We start from the raw sequence: 20,375 nt of genomic DNA, 5'->3' as shown, positions 1-20,375 counted from the left end.
GAACAGGAGAAGTCCCAGCAGACTGGAGGAGGGCAAACGTTGTCCCCATCTTCAAAAAGGGGGGAAAGGGGGATCCCAACAATTATCGTCCAGTTAGTCTGACATCAATACCAGGAAAGATTCTAGAGCAGAATCAATTGGTTATTGAATAATAATTTGGAACAACTGTATTATATTACAAGGATGATATAGGAGAGTAGAAAAGGAATGTACAGAGAGGAATGTATAATGAAAATGTGCTTGTTTATCTGTTTGTTTGTTTTTGATGTCTAATTAAAACCACAACAAAAACTATAATAAAAAAGAAAGATTCTGGAGCAGATTATTAAACAGAGAGTCTGTGAACATCTAGAAAGAATTGCCATAATCACAAAAAGTCAACATGGGTTTCAGAGAAACAAGTAATGCCAGTCAAATCTGATCACTTTTTTTGATAAAATTACTAGCGTAGTAGATTGATGAAATGCTGTGGATATTGCACACCTTGATTTCAGTAAGGCCTTTGACAAAGTTCCCCATGATGTTCTTGCAAACAAGCTTGTAAAATGTGGGCTACACAAGGTAACTGTTACATGGATTAGTAATTGGTTGATTGGCAGAAGCCAAAGGGTGCTCAATAATGGCTCCTTTTCATCCTGGAGAGAACCAGTAGGGTCCCAAGGGGTTCTATCCTGGGCAGAGTGCTGTTCAACATCTTTATGAATGACTTGGATGAAAGAACAGAGGGCATGCTTATCAAATTTGCAGATGACACCAAATTAGGAGGAATAGCTAATACCACAGAAGACAGGATCAAAATTCAAAATGATCTTAATAGATTAGAAAGCTGGGCCAATGCTAAGAAAATGAATTTCAACACAGAGAAATATAAGATACTGTACTTAGGGCAGAAAAATGAAATGCATAGATATAGGATAGGGGACGCCTAACTTAACAAGATTATGTGTGAAAGAGATCTATGAGCTCAAGTAGACCTCAAGTTGAACATGAATCAACAGTGTGATTCAGCAGCTAAAAATATGAATCAACAGTATGATGTGGAAGCTAAAAAAGGCCAATGTGATTCTAGGCTGCATCAACAGAAATATATTGTCTAGATAAAGGGAGGTAATAGTGCCACTTTGTTCTGCTTTGGGCTGGAATACTGTGTCCAGTTCTGGGCACCACAATTCAAAAAGGATGTTGACAAGCTGGGATGTCTCCAGAGAAGGGCATCCAAAGTGGTGAAAAGTCTGGAAACCTTGCCCTATGAAGAGGGAATTAGAGAAGAGGGAATTGGAGGAGGTCAAGAGGTCATATGACAGCCTTGTTTAAATATTTGAAGGGATATCATATTGAGGATGGAGCAAGCTTGTTTTCTGCTGCTCCAAAGAATAGGTCCCGGAACAATGGATGCAAGCTACAGGAAAAGAAATTTCACCTCAACATTAGGATTCCACCTCAACATTACATCCTGACAGTAAAAGCTCTTCATCAGTGGAGCAAACTCCCTCGGAGTGTAGTGGAGTCTCCTTCTTTGAACAGAGGCCAGATGACCATCTATTGGGGATGCTTTGATTGTGAGTCCCTGCATGGCAGGGGGTTGAACTGGATGGCCCCTGTGGTCTCTTCCAACTCAATGATTCTATGAAATGAGAGTTAGGGCCAGTGCATGGTGTATGGACAACAAATGTCCCAACACAGCCCGGAAGCAAGCATCACACTGTCCTTCCGCCCAGATGGTGGGCAGTATTGCAGTGTTCTGGTGGTGCAGTGTTCATAGGCTGCACGCTGCAGGAGCGCTGAAGAGGCATCACCATGGTGGAAAAGCCACCCCTTTTCCAGCGCAAAAAGGAGTGGCATTTTACCATCTCTTTTTGCACTGGAAAAAAGCTGGAGTGGAGCTTTTTGTGTGGTTGCTGCGGTTCTCACCTGACCTTTTCAGGGGCAGTGTCACGTCGTCTGTTTGGGCCGGTCTGTTTCAGCCCATACTTGCTTGTAACTCACCATTCAACAATTGATTGAATGGGTCTACTTTAGTGGAGACAAACTGTCAGATATCCAACAACAACAACATTTAAAACATACAAAAATATCAGTATATATGTCACGACATGACCACTAACTACATTAGTTTCCTCATTTTGTTCTTGCTTGCCTTCAAGTAATTTTCAAATAATGGTGAACCCAGTGCAACCCTATCACAGGAATTTCTTGGCAAGTTTCTTTATAGGGGGTTTGCCATTGCTACCCTCTGAGGCTGAGAGAGTGTGACTTCTGAGGATCACTCAGTGGGTTTCATGGCCAAGTAGGGATTCGAACCCTGTTCCCCAGAGTCATAGTCGAATACTCAAACCACTACACCATGCTAGCTCTACTCTAGCAATATATCTGGCATGCTATCCAATTTCTTTCCCCTCTTAAAAATCTTAAGGATCCCTTGTGATTCTCTGCAGTGGTGATGGTGGTGATTAGACAGAATCTTTCAAAAACAAAGTCTCTGGCTTTAGATGTCTCCTTGCACTAACATTTTTTGACTTTCATTAAGGCTTTCAGTATAATTTATAAAATGACAAATTCAGGCTGCAGTTCTACTGCTTAGATTATTAGTTCTTCTCTGCACCTCAAATTTGGTACTCATACTTATCTGGGAGTAAGCCTCACTGAACTCAGCAGCTTCTGCTTCTGAATAGGAATGTATAGGATTATGCTATTAATTGCTTAATATAGAAACATATTTTCTTCTGAGAGACAGTGGCAGTTTTTTTGTAAGTAAAAGTACTCCAGGTAGCTGTCCATTATACTGATAGGATATTGCTATATGGTATTGATATCATGTCTAGATAGCATACAGGGGACTGCTGGTTTTCATGGTGTGTTCTGGATAGGGATATAAAATTTCTGAAAATATTGAAGCCATAGAAAACACATTTTGAGTTTTTGGGGAGGAAGAGGACAGAAAATTTTGGAAGAACTGAAAAAAGTAGTATTACTCTCAAGTTTACAGATTGAAAGTCATGTTTTTAGTTTAGGAGCATAAAATTCATTATATAACACACACACACACACACACACATACATACATAATACACATACATAAATATAATTTATAACTGAGGAAAGGAAACCAACACTAGAAATTATAGTGATATAAAGCTGCACATAGTTGTATATGCAAGTAAGGAAGTCTTCATCTTACACATTTAGAAGGGATACTGGGGCAGTAAATGCATAAACAGCTTATATTAAATGCTTTATTTGGCATTCTAAAAGAAAATATTCTCCAAATGGGAAAAAACTGTTTCCTCCCTGCATTTTTCCATTTTTTCTGGGGCCTCCACTTCTCTAGGTTTAGAAATTTGCAAGTTCTTTTTGATGGCTATAATTCCTCAGTGATAATGTATATACTGACAAATAATATTGCATAAAAACTAGATTCTAGATCTCCCCCAACAATATGACAGTGTGTAGGACAACACTGGATACATTCCAGGGCACAGCTTTGTGTAAAGAGGACAATAGAGAAGCCTTCATTGGTAGCATACACAGCTATTTTATGCTAGCGTAGTAAACAGGATTCTGATTGGATGGTTTTCTTTCCCAGGTCTCGGATGATAGCTGTTTTCTGGCTGATATTTGTATGTTTTTGATGTGTGTGAGAGCATATTCTGGAGGCTGTGGGTCCCTCATTCCTCCTCCCAGAGATGTGTTTATTGTTAAAAACTCAGAGTAGAATATGGCAATGTAAGGTATGCAACATGTGGCAGTGCAAGGCATAGATTAGTAGAGTTGCTCTTATTCAACATGGCATTTTAACTGGCGTGCTGTAAAAGCAACACAGAGAGGTCATAAAGTACAAACCACCCAATAAGCAGATATTTTTCTTGAGGAAGTGCAGACCCAAATGGAAAATGGAATCCAGTAAATTGACCATAAATACTCTTGTCAACTCAAAATTTTGTGTTGGGGTGTTTGTTAATCTCCTTCCTACCTAAAATCTTATAGAACATGCCTGTACATAGGAAGGTTTTGTCTCGTTGTGTTTAGACAGAAAATTATAGCAACCATAGGTGCTTTATAGAAGGGCCCTATTGGGCGCCGTCATTACGCGTGAGGGGCGGTGCTTCCTGACGTGCCTTGTCCCTCGCACGTAACGAGGGCGGCAAAATGGCGGTGCCCTATACAGATGGGCACCACCATTTTGACGTAATGGACGCCTAGCGTCCGCACGTCTCAGCGCCCTTGTGATGCCGCAAGGGTGCCATTGGCGCCTTGCGGTGTCACAATGGCGCCAGAAAAAGAAGCCGCTTTTTATGGCTTCTTTTTGCTGCACAGGGAAGCCAAGTGGTTTGTCCACTGCGGCTCCCTTGCACAGCAAACAAGGGCGGCGGCAGACCGCCCTTTTGGGCGGTCTGTAAAACACCTTAAATAGATAATTTTGTGAGGTATTTTTTTCATATACAAAAACAACAACAGCAAAAATTATTATATGTGAGACAGGAAAAGGCATAATGGTTAAAATGTGGCCAACATACATAGTGGGATCTCAGTAGAGGAGACATAGAAACTGAAAGTAGGAGTTAAGCTAGCTTTCACATCAACACTGTGGCAACATCTGTTCTAGAGGAAACTGTGACTTTAGTAACTGAAATAACAGCATACAGACAAATAGTTGGAACCATGAGAAATATTTTAAACATCAACAGTACAGTGTTCATTGCTCAGAGTTAGAGAAACTCTTATTATTATGGGGATTTTTTTGTGGGATGGATGGAGTAGGAAACCCCTAGAATCCACAGTCAAAGAATTATCCTCTGGTGTCTCTGATGAAACTACACACATTAGAATTCCACAGGATGTGGCCATGTCAGATAAACTGGAATCATAGTACTAGAAATGCATAATACACTGTAAAAGGGAAGCTAAACCTGCCATCTTCAGTGACGTGGCAGCAACCTCACATGACTCTGTCTTGTTTGTAGACCTGGTATATAGTTTTCCTTCAGAGTTTATCACTGATGTTTCCTATCCTGTTTCTTCTGTATTTTAAAATGTACATCCTTTGTAGATAACTTCCTCTGTGTCACTGATGCATAGTGCACAGTCTGTTCTGCCCCTTACCTTCTTTCCGATCCTGCTTAGTTTCCCTGTTCCTTGGACTTTCTTATTCAGCTTCCCAGTCTTGACTCTTCCAGTGCTCACCTTCTGCCCGTGTGTGTGTGTGTGTGTGTTGGGGGGGCTGTATAAGGTCCTTTCCAATCAAGCTTATGTTTCTCTTCTTCACAGAATTATAGCATTGGAAGGTACCTCATAGGCCACCTAGTCAAACCCCCTCCCCACTCAGTGCAAGATCTTGAACTAAAGCATCCCCAGGAGGTAGTTGTCCAGTGTCTTTTTGAAGATGTCCAGAGAAGGGGACCCTACCACATCTCTAGGAAGTTGGTTCCATTGCCAAACAGCTTTTACTGTCATGGTCAGTTTGCTATGACTGCTGTTATTGTAATGGAAACTGTTTTGTTTCTGTTGTGTCCCTCTCTGAAGTTAGAACATTCTGTGATATCTCAGCAATTTGACCTTGCTTATGACAGACCTCTGAGTTGGCAGTCAGGTGGCAATACTGACTTAAGGGATATGAAAAAGACCAGCATGAATGTAGCTTGCCTTTGCTGCCCACCTATCTCTGTGAAGTACTAAAGAGTGTGGTTCTGCCTGCTTCTGTGAAGAGAAGTACCTTGGTAAAACAGACAGATGAACCTCCCTGAATATACCATGAGGGGCAAATAACTTTCAGTCCCATGATAATAATCAGTATGGCACTAAACGTTGGGAAAAAACACTCTGTTGGATACTTTCAGCCTAAGAGAGGCTTAGGTAGTAGGAAATTGTTGTTTGTTTCCCTGCTGTTACCTCCTTTCTTGTTGTGTAACTAACCTGTGCATGGAATTAAGCAACACAGTGGATGGCAGATGGAAATATGCAGAGACATTTATAGATGGAGTATTATTTATATTAGTAACCACTCCAAAATAATTATATAGGGCATTTCATTTCATGTTGTGCAGAAACAAATAGTTATCTCTGCCTCATCATCCACTTTTGCTTCCCTGTGTGTTTTCTCCTCCCATCTCATCTACTGTAGTGTGCTAAACATTCTTCTAGACCAGGGGTAGGCAACCTATGGCCTGCGGGCCGGTTGCGGCCCAGCGAGGCCTTGGGACCAGCCCCAGCCTGGTCCTGCTGCCGATTGCCGCCAGGGCCTTTGGCCTCTCGCACGAAGGCAAGGGTCCTTTGGCCTATCAGGAGGAGGTGGGCAAGCGGCAGGCAAGGTGGGGCAAGCGGTGGGCAAGGGGGGCAAGCGAGGGCAAGGGGGGGCAATTGTCTATAGAAACCTCAGAAACATGCATTTATATTAAAAAATTTTTAAAAATTAGCAAATTTTTTCACGTGTCTTCCATTTTTTTAAAAAAAGTGCCCTCCATTTGAAAATTTTGTCCTACATTTGTTTATTTATTTTGTCCTACATTTGTTTATTTATTTATATAATTTTTTAAAAAAATATTTAATTATTTATTTTTTGGCTTCGGCCCCCCCAGTTGTCTGAGGGACAGCAACCCGGCCCCCGGCTCAAAAAGGTTGCCTACCCCTGCTCTAGACCAGTGGTTCCCAACCTGTGCTCATTAAACAGCTCATATGTCTCATGTTATTTGCCTTTCACAGTTGAAAAATCATGCTATGCTTGTCAGAACTCATGATGGTGCTCTTGGACATCTCAGCGGCATTCAATACCATAGACCATGGTATCCTTCTGGAACGCCTGAGGGAGTTCAGTATTGGGGTCACTGCGCTCCAGTGGTTCCATTCCTACCTCTCAGGCAGATTCCAGATGGTGATGCTGGAGGACAGCTGCTCTTCTAAGAGAAAGCTGACATCTGGAGTCCCTCAGGGCGCCATTCTGTCCCCCATGCTTTTCAACATTTACATGAAGCCGCTGGGAGAAATCATCTGGAGAAATGGGGCATGGTGTCATCAGTATGCTGATGACACCCACATTTATTTATCTATGTCCCCGACCATTGCAGTGATTAGAGATAGCATCTCTCCTCTGGATGCCTGTCTTGGATTGGTAATGGGCTGGATGAGGGAAAACAAACTCAGACTGAATCCAGAGAAAACGGAGGTACTTGCGATAGGTACCCCAAGTCCAGGGATGGAGTTTTGTCACCCAGTCCTAGATGGGGTCACACTTCCCCTAAAGGATGAGGTTTGCAGTTTGGGAGCACTCCTGGATCCGTCCTTACCACTGACATCCCAAATAGATGCGACGGCCAAGAGTGCTTGGTATCAGCTTTGGTTGATACGCCAACTGCATCCCTACCTGGACTGAAAAGACCTTGAATCAGTAGTACTTGCACTGGTAATCTCTCGGTTAGATTTCTGCAATGCGCTCTACTTGGGGCTACGCTTGTACCAAATTCGGAAACTTCAATTGGTTCAAAATGGAGCAGCCAGATTGGTGACTGGAACATCTAGGTTTGACCATATAACACCAATACTGAAATCTCTTCACTGGCTGCCAATTAGCTTCCGGGTGCAATACAAGGTGTTGATTATTACCTTTAAAGCCCTACATGGCTCAGGCCCGAGGTACTTGCGGGAGCGCTTCTCGCTACATAATCCGCCCCGCACTCTTAGAACATCTGGGAAGTTCTTACTAGAATATTATAATACCAGGCTAATGACAACTTCACATAGGGCATTCACTGCCGCGGCCCCAAGATTATGCATAAGAGGAAGAGGTTGTACTGACATCAAGAAAAGTTTGAGCTAGCAGCAACCGAGTTTAAGATGGGTAGGGATTTTGAAAAAGCTGTATATGTCTATGGCCAGAGGACTCAAGTTTTCAGAGCAGCTCCTCACAGGACTATATTCTCAATGGCCCTTTATGATAAACAATTTATCAAGCAAAAATGGCCACCACTGATCAAACATCTTTAAAGCCTACACACTTCAGGTCTAGGTTATATGAAGGACTGTATTCATCCTTACGAACCAGCCATTGCTCTGAAATCTGCTGGAGAGGCCTATCTATTGCACCACCTTGACTGGTACATATGATGGGAACATGGGAGATGGTTTTCTCTCTGGCTGCCCCCAGTCTCTAGAACTCCCTTCCCAGAGAAGTTAGACTGGCATCCTCCCTACCTTCATTGCACAGACAAGCAAAGGCTTTTCTATTCTAACAGGCATTTGATGAGGGATTATATAAGGTCACAGTGTCCTGGATATTGCTAATTGCTGTGCTCGGGGTGTGTTTGTTTTAATGATAAACGTTTTTAACCTGGTGTTGATTTTTTGTTATTGTTTAATTGTTTAATACCTTTTATATTTGTGGATTTTTAACAATGTTTTTAATTGTAAGCCATTTTGAGTCCCAAACTGGGAACAAAGTGGGATAGAAATAAGAAAAAATAATAATAAGTAGTAGTAGTAGTTTACAAAGATTTTATAAAATGAGAAAGCTCTTGGCATAAAATGCCAGTTTCAATCACAAATGAAAGTATGCAAAAGATTCAGGCTTATAAACTAAAGGAAATATGGGAAAGAAAAGACAATTAACAATCAATACATGTGCAATCATTTAGATTTAAACTGTTTTCCTTTTCAACAATATGTGGACCTATGACAGAATTGTTAGAGAAGTAAATGTTTATAACTTCTTTGGCTTATGTAAGTTCAAATACACAAATTGCCTGCTCTAGCAGAAATAGACTATAGGAACTTCTTAGTGTCCAATATATTATTTTGCTACATGACATATGAATCTTCCACCAATGAGTGCAACTATTGTTTTTAATTTCAGTTTAGTTTGTCCAAATAGTGCAGGCTAAAAACGTATTCCCAGGTTTCTTCAAAACCTTATTTCATTGTTTTTTCTGGTGGTTCTTTTTGACCCCTTATATCCAGCTTCTGGTATAAATTCTTCTGAATTGTCAGGTTTAGTTCTTTTAGATGAGAGGTATATTCCATGTGTACATCTTATACTAACTGCAGTAATAGAATCTGTCTGAAAAAGACCATCACTTCTGGAACCAAGTGTCACTATAGCTTTCAAATCCCTTTATTCATTGTAGGCTTAATCCTTCTCTATTCTTTCACCTTGCTATGATCCACACCAGTTTTGAAAACTGCCAGTATTTAGTTGTACTTCTGTCAACATCCAATACAGCCTTTCTCACTACAGTTTAATCAACATTCCCTTGGACAGTGATCAAGGGCTGATCTGGAAGAAGACACTTGATCAGTCAGTTTTCTGCACACCTTACATAGGAGTAAGCCTCATTGAATTCAATGTGGGCTTACTTCTGAGTAGACATATACAGATTTCATCTCTTGGGAGCCACACAAATTCTTTGAGTTGCCATTCCCATAAAGGCCAAGTGTTTGGAGTCTTTTTCTTCTGACATATTCCCATCATTTATAAAGAAAATGGTTCTTGGACAATAACTCCACCAGCTGTTCCTGTCTCTCATTTTAAATTATTTTTCTCTTTTGTTTTGTTTTTAGACCCCAGACAAGCACAGTCATCCCCTCCATGGTCCTATGACCAGTCTTACCCATCATACTTGAGCCAGATGACTTCGCCATCCATTCATTCCACAACTCCCCTGTCCTCCACACGAGGCACAGGGCTTCCTGCCATCACCGATGTACCCAGGCGCCTCTCAGGTAAAGACTGTGTTTGAATTAAACCAGCTATCTCAGATAGAATCAGGAGAAGCTAAGGCTGCTTAGTGGGTAAATACTAACAAGTATTATTACCCTCATCTGCCAGTTAACAAAAATAGTTGGGGTTGTTCTATAAGCTGGTTCCAGTCCCACTCATCTTTTTAGTTCCATGGCCTGAATGTCAGGAAGTCCCTCAAAGTCACAGAGTCTTATGGATTCAGCTTGCTCTCTTTCACACCATTTTCAGCAGAGGAGTGCTGTGCTCTAGCTCTCTTATGTGAAATGGGTTTTTCTTTTGTGTTTTCTTCTAAACCCTTGTTTCACTCTCATACATTAATTTATTCCTTAATATCAAAATGTCTGTACTTGGCACTCATTCCTCTCAAAGCAATACACTGAGAATATGTTGTTGTTAGTTTCTGTGTTCTTCAGAGTCTTATCAGAGCCTAAGTTAATATATTTTTGAATGCAGTCCTGGAATAGATTGGTCAACATGTGGAAAGACATGAAGACAAAGAAAAAGAAAATGAGTGTTATAGAGACACCTTCTAAACAGCCAGGGTGCTAGTATTAGCCATACAAACAGATGTGTTGTATATACACGCATATTATACTTTCTTGTACTTTGTGGTCCACCTCTAGATAAAATGATCCACTTAGGCCCCGTTCCCACCCGCTCATTTGCCCTGGGTAGATCCAGTCTGGATTCGCTGAGTTGGTACCGAATCTCCCCGAAAATAAGTTTCCACTATCCTTTATCTTGATTGATGCAATTCGCCCCTCTGAAGTTCACATTTACAGTACCGCTTTAAAATGGAGCCTCCTTTATTGTCAATAAAATTCACTTCTGCTTTCGTCAAAGGTGACGTATCCTACAACCATTGGCCAACAGATTGGGTGCTTTCCCCCTCCTTTAAAAAAAAAATCTGACGGCAGTGTTCACATATTCTGTCAACTTGTCAAATTTAAAAACCTCCAGGTGTGTGTGTGTGTGTGTGTGTGAATGCCAGCCTCTAGCTTCCCCTTCACTTCCAGCCCAGCATTTCCTCCTCTTTGGAACCTCTTCCTTTCCCTTCCCATTCAGACCAATGACACTTTTGAAGCCCTTGCTCCCCCCCACACCGAATGCCAGCCTCTTCCCCTCCCTTCCAGCCCAAAGCATTAGCATAATCTGTCATAATAATAATAATAATAATAATAATAATAATAATAATAATTGTCACTTGCAGGCGAGGCCACCTCAGAATGCCATCTCTGCATCCTCTTTCTTTGCTTTTCCTCTGATTGCCACCCCAGAATGCCATTTCTTCTTACATACACATATGAAGCAAAAGCATTCACCCGTATCAATTTGCCAAATTTAAAAGGGAAGCATATGTAGCACATGGATGAGTCTTTGTCTCCACTTTTAGTTTGCAAGAGCATTTATTATATCAGGCACTCTTAACCTATACAGTGGGCCCTCAGTATCTGCTGTAGTTTGGTTCCAGGACCCCCTGTGGCTGCCCAGATCTGTGGATGTTCAAGTCCCTTTATATATAATGGTGTAGTACACTAATTTCCCTTATATAAAATAGCAAACATCAAGGTTTGCTTTTTGGAATCCCCTGTCCAAATATTTTTGAGCTCTTGTTGGTTGAATCCATGGAGGCAGAACCCATGTGACCATCCACAGAACTATACAAATTATACACAGTACTATATAAAGGTTAGTTCCCTTCACTCCATCTCTGCCAGGCTGAACTAATGCAACATAATCCTGAATGCCTAAAAGGCATACAGAATTAGATTAGTTTCGTTTCTTTCATTTCTTTTATCTAAGAAGTGAGGATTCTTTTGTTTTGCAAAAACAATGAGGTAGATATCCCTTAGGGTTTTGCAGTGTCCTCATCCACTTATACTCATGACTACATTGGATAGATCATGGTTTCTAGAAACACTAACCATCCTTTACTGTCTTCAAATTGGCTTTATTGGTAGACCATTTTAATTTAGCTCAAGTCTCTGGGTAGTCTCACATTGGCTATTTTTGCAGCATTGCCATTGGCAATACCTGCGGGTAATGGCTTGGTTGGGTCTGCAGCAGCTGTGGAGGTTTCTTGCCCTGCAGCCTTTGCTTATTGTCAGTATGTATTCAGGCAAGATTGCCTGATGTGTGGAAGATTCAAAGTGTTTGGAAGTCCTGCCATCAGAGTAAAAGTGAGAAACAATCTTCTTTGCATATCAAGTTTTGAGGAGGACTGGATTCTTGTACTACTCTCTTCTTTATATAGGTTGTTGTTGTTAATGCTGCTGCTGTTGTTTTGGCTTTCACAAAGATAAGTAAACAGTGTTTGTAGCTAAGCGTGTTGGGGTAAAAGGCTTTGTGCTTTATGGTACCCTGGTACATCTTGTGCAAAATAATATGGCTGACAAGGTGCCAGAACTATGTTGCTGCTGTTTTCTTTTAAAAAACAGCAGCAACGGCAACAACAACCAGCAGTTAAAATATGTATTTATAAAATCTAAAATTATAATTCCACTCCAGAATTTGGTTTATGAAGGTAAAACATTTTTTTTGCCTCATTCCCTATTCTATAATAACTGTGATGCTGATTATTAATCCAGGAATAGGAAACAAACAAGTAAATAAAAATATACATAAAGAAGGAAACAGTGCATCCAGAAAGAAAAATATGAGTTTTGATTATTTCCTAACGTGAGGTAAAAGTAGAAGCTAGTTGAATATATAAAGAAAGATGTTCAGTGCATCAGAACTCACACAAAAAAATACATGGAAATGAGAAATAACACAGGGTTCAATAGGCCGATTAGTGGTTGTTGAACAGTGGGACTGGAGAATAGAAAGAAAACAACAACAACAACAATAATAGACAATTTATTTATATCAATTTTCCTCCCCACACTAAGACCCAAAGTACAGTAGTTCTCAATAAGGCTAACTATAGATAAACATACAAAAATTATAGTAAACAATTAGGGATGATGAGTAAGGATCATAGTTTGAAATGAAATGAAATTTTATTTATATACCGCCGTTCCAATGATCACGGCGGTTTACAACAAAGTAAAATACATCACAATACAGAATACAACAGCTTAAAAACCCATATACTATTATACAACTATAAATCCATCCTTATTCAAACTAGTAATAAGACAATCAAAATTACAATAAATACATTACAACCCATGTCCCAACCGACCCCTAACAAAAAGAAACTAACTACATCCCATTCCTCTGTCTCCCTCCCTCTGGAGAGTCCACGACGGCGGGACCAGGCGATAGTCCTTGGCTCTCCGCCCTGATGATATAGAGGCGTGGACAAAAAGCTCAACAAGGGGTCCGTCCTCCGGAAAAACGCCGTGGTGGTGGCGAACAGAGTCCTCTGGGCCGCCCAGCCCAGATGGAAAGGGGCGGCGGCGGCGTCCTCTTCGGGGGGAGCCGGCGGGCCGGCTTTTGTAGGGGCCGCTCCCACCGGCCCCGCCCCCCAGAAAAACGCCGCGGCGGCGGCGAACAGAGTCCTCTGGGCTGCCCAGCCCAGATGGAAAGGGACGGCGGCAGCGTCCTCTTCGTTTGGGTTTGGGTTAGACATGGGTTAGACATGGGTTAGTTTGGGTTAGACATGGGCAGTGTGGATATTGGGAGACCCGATTGGATCTGACTTCCACAGAGTTCTGTTAGCCAGCCAGTGGAAGATGTGAAGAGTCTTGATTGGCCCTGATTCCAACTTGGGTTCTCTTAACCGAGGGGAGAGGGAAGGAAACGAGGTGAGGCTTTTGGGGAGTCAGAAGGAGGGAGTGAGAGAGCAGTCAGGTGAGTGAGGGAAGAAATCCTAAATAAAGATCATAAGAAGCCACAGACTGTCTAAGTAGATGGATTCGGTTCCCAGTTCTTTTGGATGGTAATAGGTGGGGTTAAATGCCGATACTGCAGCCACAATGTTGTGAATTCGATCCCAGGGCTCCAGGGTTGATTCAGCCTTCCATCTTTTCATAGATCAGTAAAATGAATACCCAGCTTGTTAAATTAAAATACTGTATAAAATTACCTTCAGGCTATGTGTATAATGTATATAAGAAACATAAATGAATTTTGAGTTTAGACTTGGGTCCCATCACCAAGACATCTCATTATGTACGTACACTGTGCCCTTAGCATCTTCTGGTGTTTGGTTCCAGGTCCCCTTGTGGATACCAAATCCATTGATACTCAGGTGTAGTAAAATGATGCCCTTTATATAAAGTGGAAAAAATCAGGGCTTGCTTTTTGGAACATATATACATTTTAAAAATATTTTCAAGCCATGTATGGTTGAATCTGTGGATATGGAGGGCCGACTGTATATGCGAATACAGTTATTTCAACCCCTCCCCCCAAGAAAATCTGAAATCCCAAACACATCTGGTCCCAAGTATTTCGAATAAGGGACTCAGTCTGTACATGAGGACGTGTGCCAGTGCATGAAGGTTGTACTATTGATGTCTGCAAGTGCTGCTGCTGTGCTGGCCAAGTGGCTTGGAACTCAGTTCAGTCCCTGTTACAGACCTGGCCTTCTCCTCTTGCTCAGCCTTGTGGTCCAACAGCTAGGGCCAAAATCAAGCTTGCATGCTTGATTTTGGCCCTTCATTTCTTCTCTGTTACTCTAGGCAAATAGAAGCAATTTAAAGCTATACTGAGGAGAAAAAAGAATGTCTCATTTTGAGAACCTGGTCCAAGTTATCACTATTAATATAGATTGCAGTCATTTAGATAGATTTAATAGTCCTGAAGCAATGATCTCTTCAAGACAAAAATATGCAGAATATACAGTACATAGCATAAAGCCATCTGTCCAATATCCACTGTTGTTATTCCCAACTAGAGCAGACCCTTTAAACTAGTCAGAACTTGGTAAGTCTCCAGAAATTATGTAAATTTCATTGCTTCTATAGGACTACTGTGATTGGGACTACAGTAGAGTCTCGATTATCCGACATAAACGGGCGGTCCCATGGTCAGATAGCCGAAAATGTTGGATAATCCGGAGGGTCACAGGAAAAGCCTAGCAATCCCTATGAAAAGCCTTGAATCACTGGAAATGTGTTTATTAAATATAGTAGAAAATAAGACTCTAAGACAAAAGTTAAAACCACTTTTATATTTAATAACCGCCGCTAGAATTACAATAGCCAAACATTGGAGAAACAGGGAAGTATCTAAAATTGAAAATTGGTTGGAAAAATGCTTAGAAGTAATTGAGATGGATACAATGACTATGAAACTAAAAGAAGAAATATTGGAAGAAGAAAATCAAATATGGGTAAGAGTAAGAGAATTATATGAGACGGAAAAGATGAAATAAGAAAAGAATAGAAAAGGAGGAAGGCTATACCGATTCTGTGTTGTAAGCTGGAGAGATATGGATAGATGCACATTCTTAGTATATAAGCCAAAGAGGAATGGAGGAAGGTGAGATAAAGGTGAAGGGAAATATATTTTTTGAGGAATGTGGGTCGCATAGCTAAAATAGAAGTAGCACTCAAAAAATAGGTAGAAGAACGGAAAGGGGGGATGGGGGGTAAAGAGAGTGGAATATGGAATATATAAAGTATAGAATATTGTACCCCTTTTTTATTCTGTAAATATTCAATAAAGACTATTATTTAAAAAAAGAAAAGCCTTGAATCACTATGAAAAGCCTTGCAATCACTATGGTGCATTACAGACCGCCCAAAAGCGGGCGGTCTGCCGCCGCCGCCATTAGCTGCGCCGAGAAGCCCCAGTGGCCAGACCGTGAGGCTTCCCGGCACAGCTAAAAAGAAGCGCCAAAATGGTGCTTCTTTTTGGCCCCTGGAAGTGGTGCCATGAACCATGAGGCGCGCACTCGCGGCATCACTTCCGCCGCGCCACATCTGGACGCTGTGCATCCGAGACGTAAAGATGGCAGCACCCATGTGGACGGGCACTGCCTTTTACTACGCGCTCTGCGCGTACTAGGAACAGGGCCGGTTAGGAAGGTAAGACCCTTCCTAACCCTAGTACGCGCGGAGTGCGTAGTAAATGGCGGTTTGTAACGCGCCAGTGAAAAGCCTAGCAATCACTATGAAAAGCCTTGCAATCACTATAAAAAGTGTGCTTGGGGCCTGGTGGTGCTCGCCACCACGCTTGGAGCCCTTTTCGGCTGGGGGCGTGGTAAGGGCTCCAAGCCACGCCCACGGACTATCTGACGTCGGATAATCCGGAATGTCGGATTACCAAATGTTGGATAATCAAGACTGTACTGTATATTAAATTTTGGTCTATATTTGCAATTTGATAGAAACCAAAATAATTGTTTAAAGCCACAGGGATCTGTGTAGCATGTCCTTCCACTAGACTGTGATGTTCCTGAAAAAGGCAGCAGCCTTTAAAATAACATCCAGCAACTATAGTATTTACTTCAAATACTTGTTTTATATGTTGTGTACCCTCCCTCCCACTCTCTGTGTGTGTATGTCTGAGAGAGAGAGAGAGAGAGAGAGCAAACAAGTAATGAATTCAAGAGATGCATGTGGAAAATTAGAAACCTTGTACATGTCTTGTGGAGAAAGTTTGAGAAATATAATAGAATCCAGACTAGTAAACATTAAAACAAAGAACGGAATTTTGGTCCCACTGAAATCAGCAAGAGTTCTGCAATTTATTTCATTGGAACGAGAATGTCACATAAAGTCAGTACTTAGCAGTCTCTAATGGGCTAATTACAGTTTAGCTGTTAAATATGACTGAATTCAGTTGCTGTCTAATAGCATACAAGCAAAAGGCTGACACTGCTCACGTTTTGAGGAACTGCCAGATTTTATTTTCCTAAATCAGATGTATATGCAAATAAAATGCCAGTCATATGAAGACTCCATACACTCTCTATACTACATTGTCTTGTGCTAATACTGTTCTATGAGGGCAAATCTACAAAGATGTGTGGTAGCCAGGGTTGGCTCTTCCATATAGGCGAACTAGGCCATTGCCTGGGGCGCCAAACAGCAGGGGGCCCAGCGGCTTTTTTGTTTTGTTTTGCATAATTAAAACATATTATAGTGAAAACTGTCTCTGGGGCGGAGGAGGTCCTGGGCCTGCAGGAAGAGGAGGAGGAGGAGGAGGAGGAAGGAGCGGCCTCAGCATCAGCCTCTGCAAAGTCTGGGAAGGCAGGCAAAGAGGGAGAACCAAGGGAAGAGAGCAGGGCTCTGGCAGTGCCTTTAAGTGGGGAGGGTTCAGGCCACTCAGCCCCGGCTTCGGAGGCAGATGCCAGCATGGACTGGGAGCTCTGGGTACGCCCCCCAGAGAGAGGTCTCCCCAGTCTCCCAGCCTCATTTCTCCCTCTTTCCCAGACTTCAGCCCTCTTCCTTCCCCATTTGCCCACCCTCCTCTCTGAGTCCTACAACTCAGAACTGTGTTCTTGTTGTTGTTTTTTGCCCTCAAGTCCTTTCTGACTTAGGGCCAACCTTTCGCAGGGGCTTCTTGGCAAGGTCCCCCCAGGAGGCTTGCCACAGCCTCTTTCTGAGGCTGAGAGAGTGTGACTGACCCACTCCAGTGGGCCTCCATGGCAAGGCTGGGATTCCGACTCTGGTCCCCAGTTCCTTCTTTCCCTTTATCTTCTTTCCTTTCTCCTCCCCTGCCTCCCTTCTCCCTCCCTCCCTCTTCCTTTTTTCTTTCCTACCTTCCCCCTTTCTTCCCTCTTATCTTCTTTTCTCCTTCCTTCCTTCCTTCCCTTTTCCTTCCTTTCTTCCTTTCTCTCTCCCTCTCTCTCTTGTCAAGAGAGAGACTTGTTCAGGGAAGGCTTGCCATGGCCTTCCTCTGAGGCTGAGAGATTGTGACTCCCCCAAATTCACCCAGTGGGTTTCCATGGCCCCATTTCTCCCTCCCCCCCAATAACTCCTTCCTCCTTCTCAGACTTTGGCCCTATTCCTTCCCTATCCACCCACCTTTGCCTCCCTTCCCACTCACTCACCCTTTTCTCAGATTCCTAGACCCCCTTGTTGCTGTTGTTGTTGTTGTTGTTGTGTGTCCTCAAGTCCTTCCTGATTCATAGCCACCCTCTCATGGGGTTTCCTTGGCAAGATTTGTTCAGAGGAGGCTCACCATGGCCTTCCTCTGCAGCTGAGAGAATGTGATGCCCACCCAGTGGGTTTCCATGGCCGAGTTGAGATATGAACCCAGAGTCATAGTCCAATGTTCAAACAACTAGTCCACACTGGCTCCAACAATCCACTTTAAAAGCTTGGTCTTCTTCCCAGGGTGTCCAGATGTCTTCAACGCAAAGGAAGGCACCCCAAAATGGAAGACATTCAAGAAAAAGGGAGGACAGGATTCAAGAAAAGCTCAAAACACTCCTAGAAATGTAAATGCATGCTTCTTAGTCATGCTCAAAATGGAAGATGTTTTAGAATACCTCCTGGACAGAAGGTTGGAATGGAGGACAAGTCCTGGAAGAGGAGGAGGTCTGTCCTGCCCTGAGGCGAACCTATCATGGGGTTTTCTTGGCAATATGAATTCAGAGAAGCTTTGCCATGGCCTTCATCTGAGGCTGAGAGAGTGTGGCTTACCCACTCCTGGTGTTGTTGTTGTTATTATTATAGTTTATTTCTAAACCGCTGTAAATGGTGTGCCTACTATGTATTTTTTCTTTCTCAACCTGGAGCCATTCCCATCCTTTTTTCATGGGCTGCATCTACACTGCAGAAATAATGCTATGGAATCCTGGGATTTGGGTTTTTGGAGGAGATTTTGCCTTCTCAGTCAGAGAATAGTGGAGCCACAACAAACTACAAATCCCAGTGCTCCATAGCATGCAACCAGCAAGATGACCAGATGTCCTCTTTTTCTGGGGTATATCTTACATTTCAGTCTTCTGTCCAGGAGGAATTCCAAAAATGTCCTCCCTTTGAGCATCATTAAGAAGCATGAATTTATATGTATATGAGAGGTTTCAGCTTTTCCTTGGTCATGTCCTCCATTTTACTTGAAAGCCCTACATTTTGCAGTGCCTTGTCCTCCTTTGAGGTTAGGACAGCCGGTCGCCGTGGGAGCCAAGGGCAGCTAAAGTGGTGTCAAACTGCATTAATTCTGCAGTGTGGCAGCAGCCTTGGTCCTCTCACCTGGTGACCCTACTGGTTTTCTTCTCTTTCTTGTGACACCCTTTTCTGTCCCTTGGGTAAAGTTTTTTAGTTTTTAGGGGTCCACCACCCCACAGATTCATGGGGGTGGGATCCAGATTTTTCCACATCATTAGAATGAATAATATTTCCAGCTTGCAAAAGGAATATGTGTGCATTAGTCTCCATTCCAAATGTCACAGCAATAAAAAAGTCTTTAACCTGTAAAAACCCAATTGGCTTTTTGACTAATTCTCAATACTATGACAACAGATTGGAACCGTTTATGTCATGTTTAGCTTTAACAAACGAAACAGTGGAAATCAAGGGGTGAAAATAATTATGAGGGAAACAGGGGGTGCCAAAATATTTCTAGCCTAGGGTGGCAAAATACCTAGAGCGGGTCCTGGTGGCAGCAACAAGCCATATCTCCCCTCACCCTCCCTTGTTTTGCTGGAGGATTTCAACATCCATGTTGAAGCTTCTCAAGACTTTATGTTTTCTATGATGACCATGAGTCTGTCTCAAGTAGTATCTTGTGTGGTATCATGTTACTGGGCACACTCTGGACCTGGTTTTCTGTACTGGGTGTGATGAATGTGGCCTAGTCTGGATTAGAGGAACCTCCTCTGTTGTTATAATTGTGTTGTTTTGGACAGATCACTATCTGATGGGGTTCCTAATATCTTTTGTGGTGTTTCCTATTGTCATGACAGCTGATCCTATCTCTGGAAAAGGGAAATAGCTAAGCCAATCACTAATGGGTGCTCCCTCCTACAGAGTGGAGCCAGATGAACCTCCTGGTTTACTAGGGAGCTGACAGTTGTGAAATGCATGAGATGGAGACTAGAGCACTGATGGCAGAAAACTTGGAGTGAGTCCAACAGAACACAGGTTAGAGCTCCATAGAAGGCCTATGTTGTGGCATTGTGGGAGTGAAGAGCTGTCTCAAGTAGCTTGGGGCCTTTTACAGGCAAGAATGCTGACCATTCAACAGCACATTGTGAAGAATTTATATGACATTTTTTAGACAAAATTACTCAGATTTGTCTGACTTCAATGCTGTAATTGATACACTGTAATTGGTCCAGTGGTTATAACCAGCAGCTTCTGCTTGTCCTTCACAACTTTTCAATTTTTGCAACCCATTGATGTGATAGGAACCTGGGAGAAGGGAGAGCCATTGCATGTGGCCCTTTCTAATTCTTAAAAGCCGTCAGAGGGAAAATGGCCAAGTGGATAAGGGGATTAGTAAATGCCTCACTGTAACAAGGTAGGTTTAAACCCAGTAATTACTCCTTGAACCCCACCACACAAGAGAATTACTGACTAGACTCAAATACATATTTCCCCCCCAAATATTATTCCAATTTATTTAAAGAGAAATACATTAAAGAAGACAAAATAAATAAAAATTTGGAGAGGATTAAAAAAAGAAAATAACAACATAGGAGGTTCTGGAAGCAATAAAAAGAAGCAAATCTGGTAAGGCACCTGGGCCAGATGGCTTTATAGCAGAGTATTGCAAGACATTTAAGGAACACATTGCTATACTC

General features: G+C 42.2%; 1 protein-coding gene across 4 annotated transcripts in view; it reads left to right on the top strand.

The window, feature by feature from the left end:
* LOC149313440 (runt-related transcription factor 2-like) overlaps window positions 1-20,375 on the top strand; it is a 301,695-nt gene that overhangs the window by 189,887 nt on the left and 91,433 nt on the right. For 2 of the 4 annotated variants that reach the window (XM_089519110.1, XM_089519112.1), the window contains exon 6: window positions 9,544-9,705. The exons of the other annotated variants lie outside the window; for them this stretch is intronic. In XM_089519110.1, the coding sequence (XP_089375236.1) occupies window positions 9,544-9,705 (162 nt within the window). The remainder of the gene's footprint in view (window positions 1-9,543; window positions 9,706-20,375) is intronic. 4 annotated transcript variants of the gene reach the window in all.

The sequence above is a fragment of the Sceloporus occidentalis genome, unplaced genomic scaffold (assembly GCF_023333645.1).
Source record: "Sceloporus occidentalis isolate IW3139 unplaced genomic scaffold, rSceOcc1.0.p SCAF_4, whole genome shotgun sequence".
Taxonomy (NCBI): Eukaryota; Metazoa; Chordata; class Lepidosauria; order Squamata; family Phrynosomatidae; genus Sceloporus; species Sceloporus occidentalis.
Note: the sequence above shows the minus strand (reverse complement) of the source record. Positions and strands in the feature narration are given on the sequence as shown.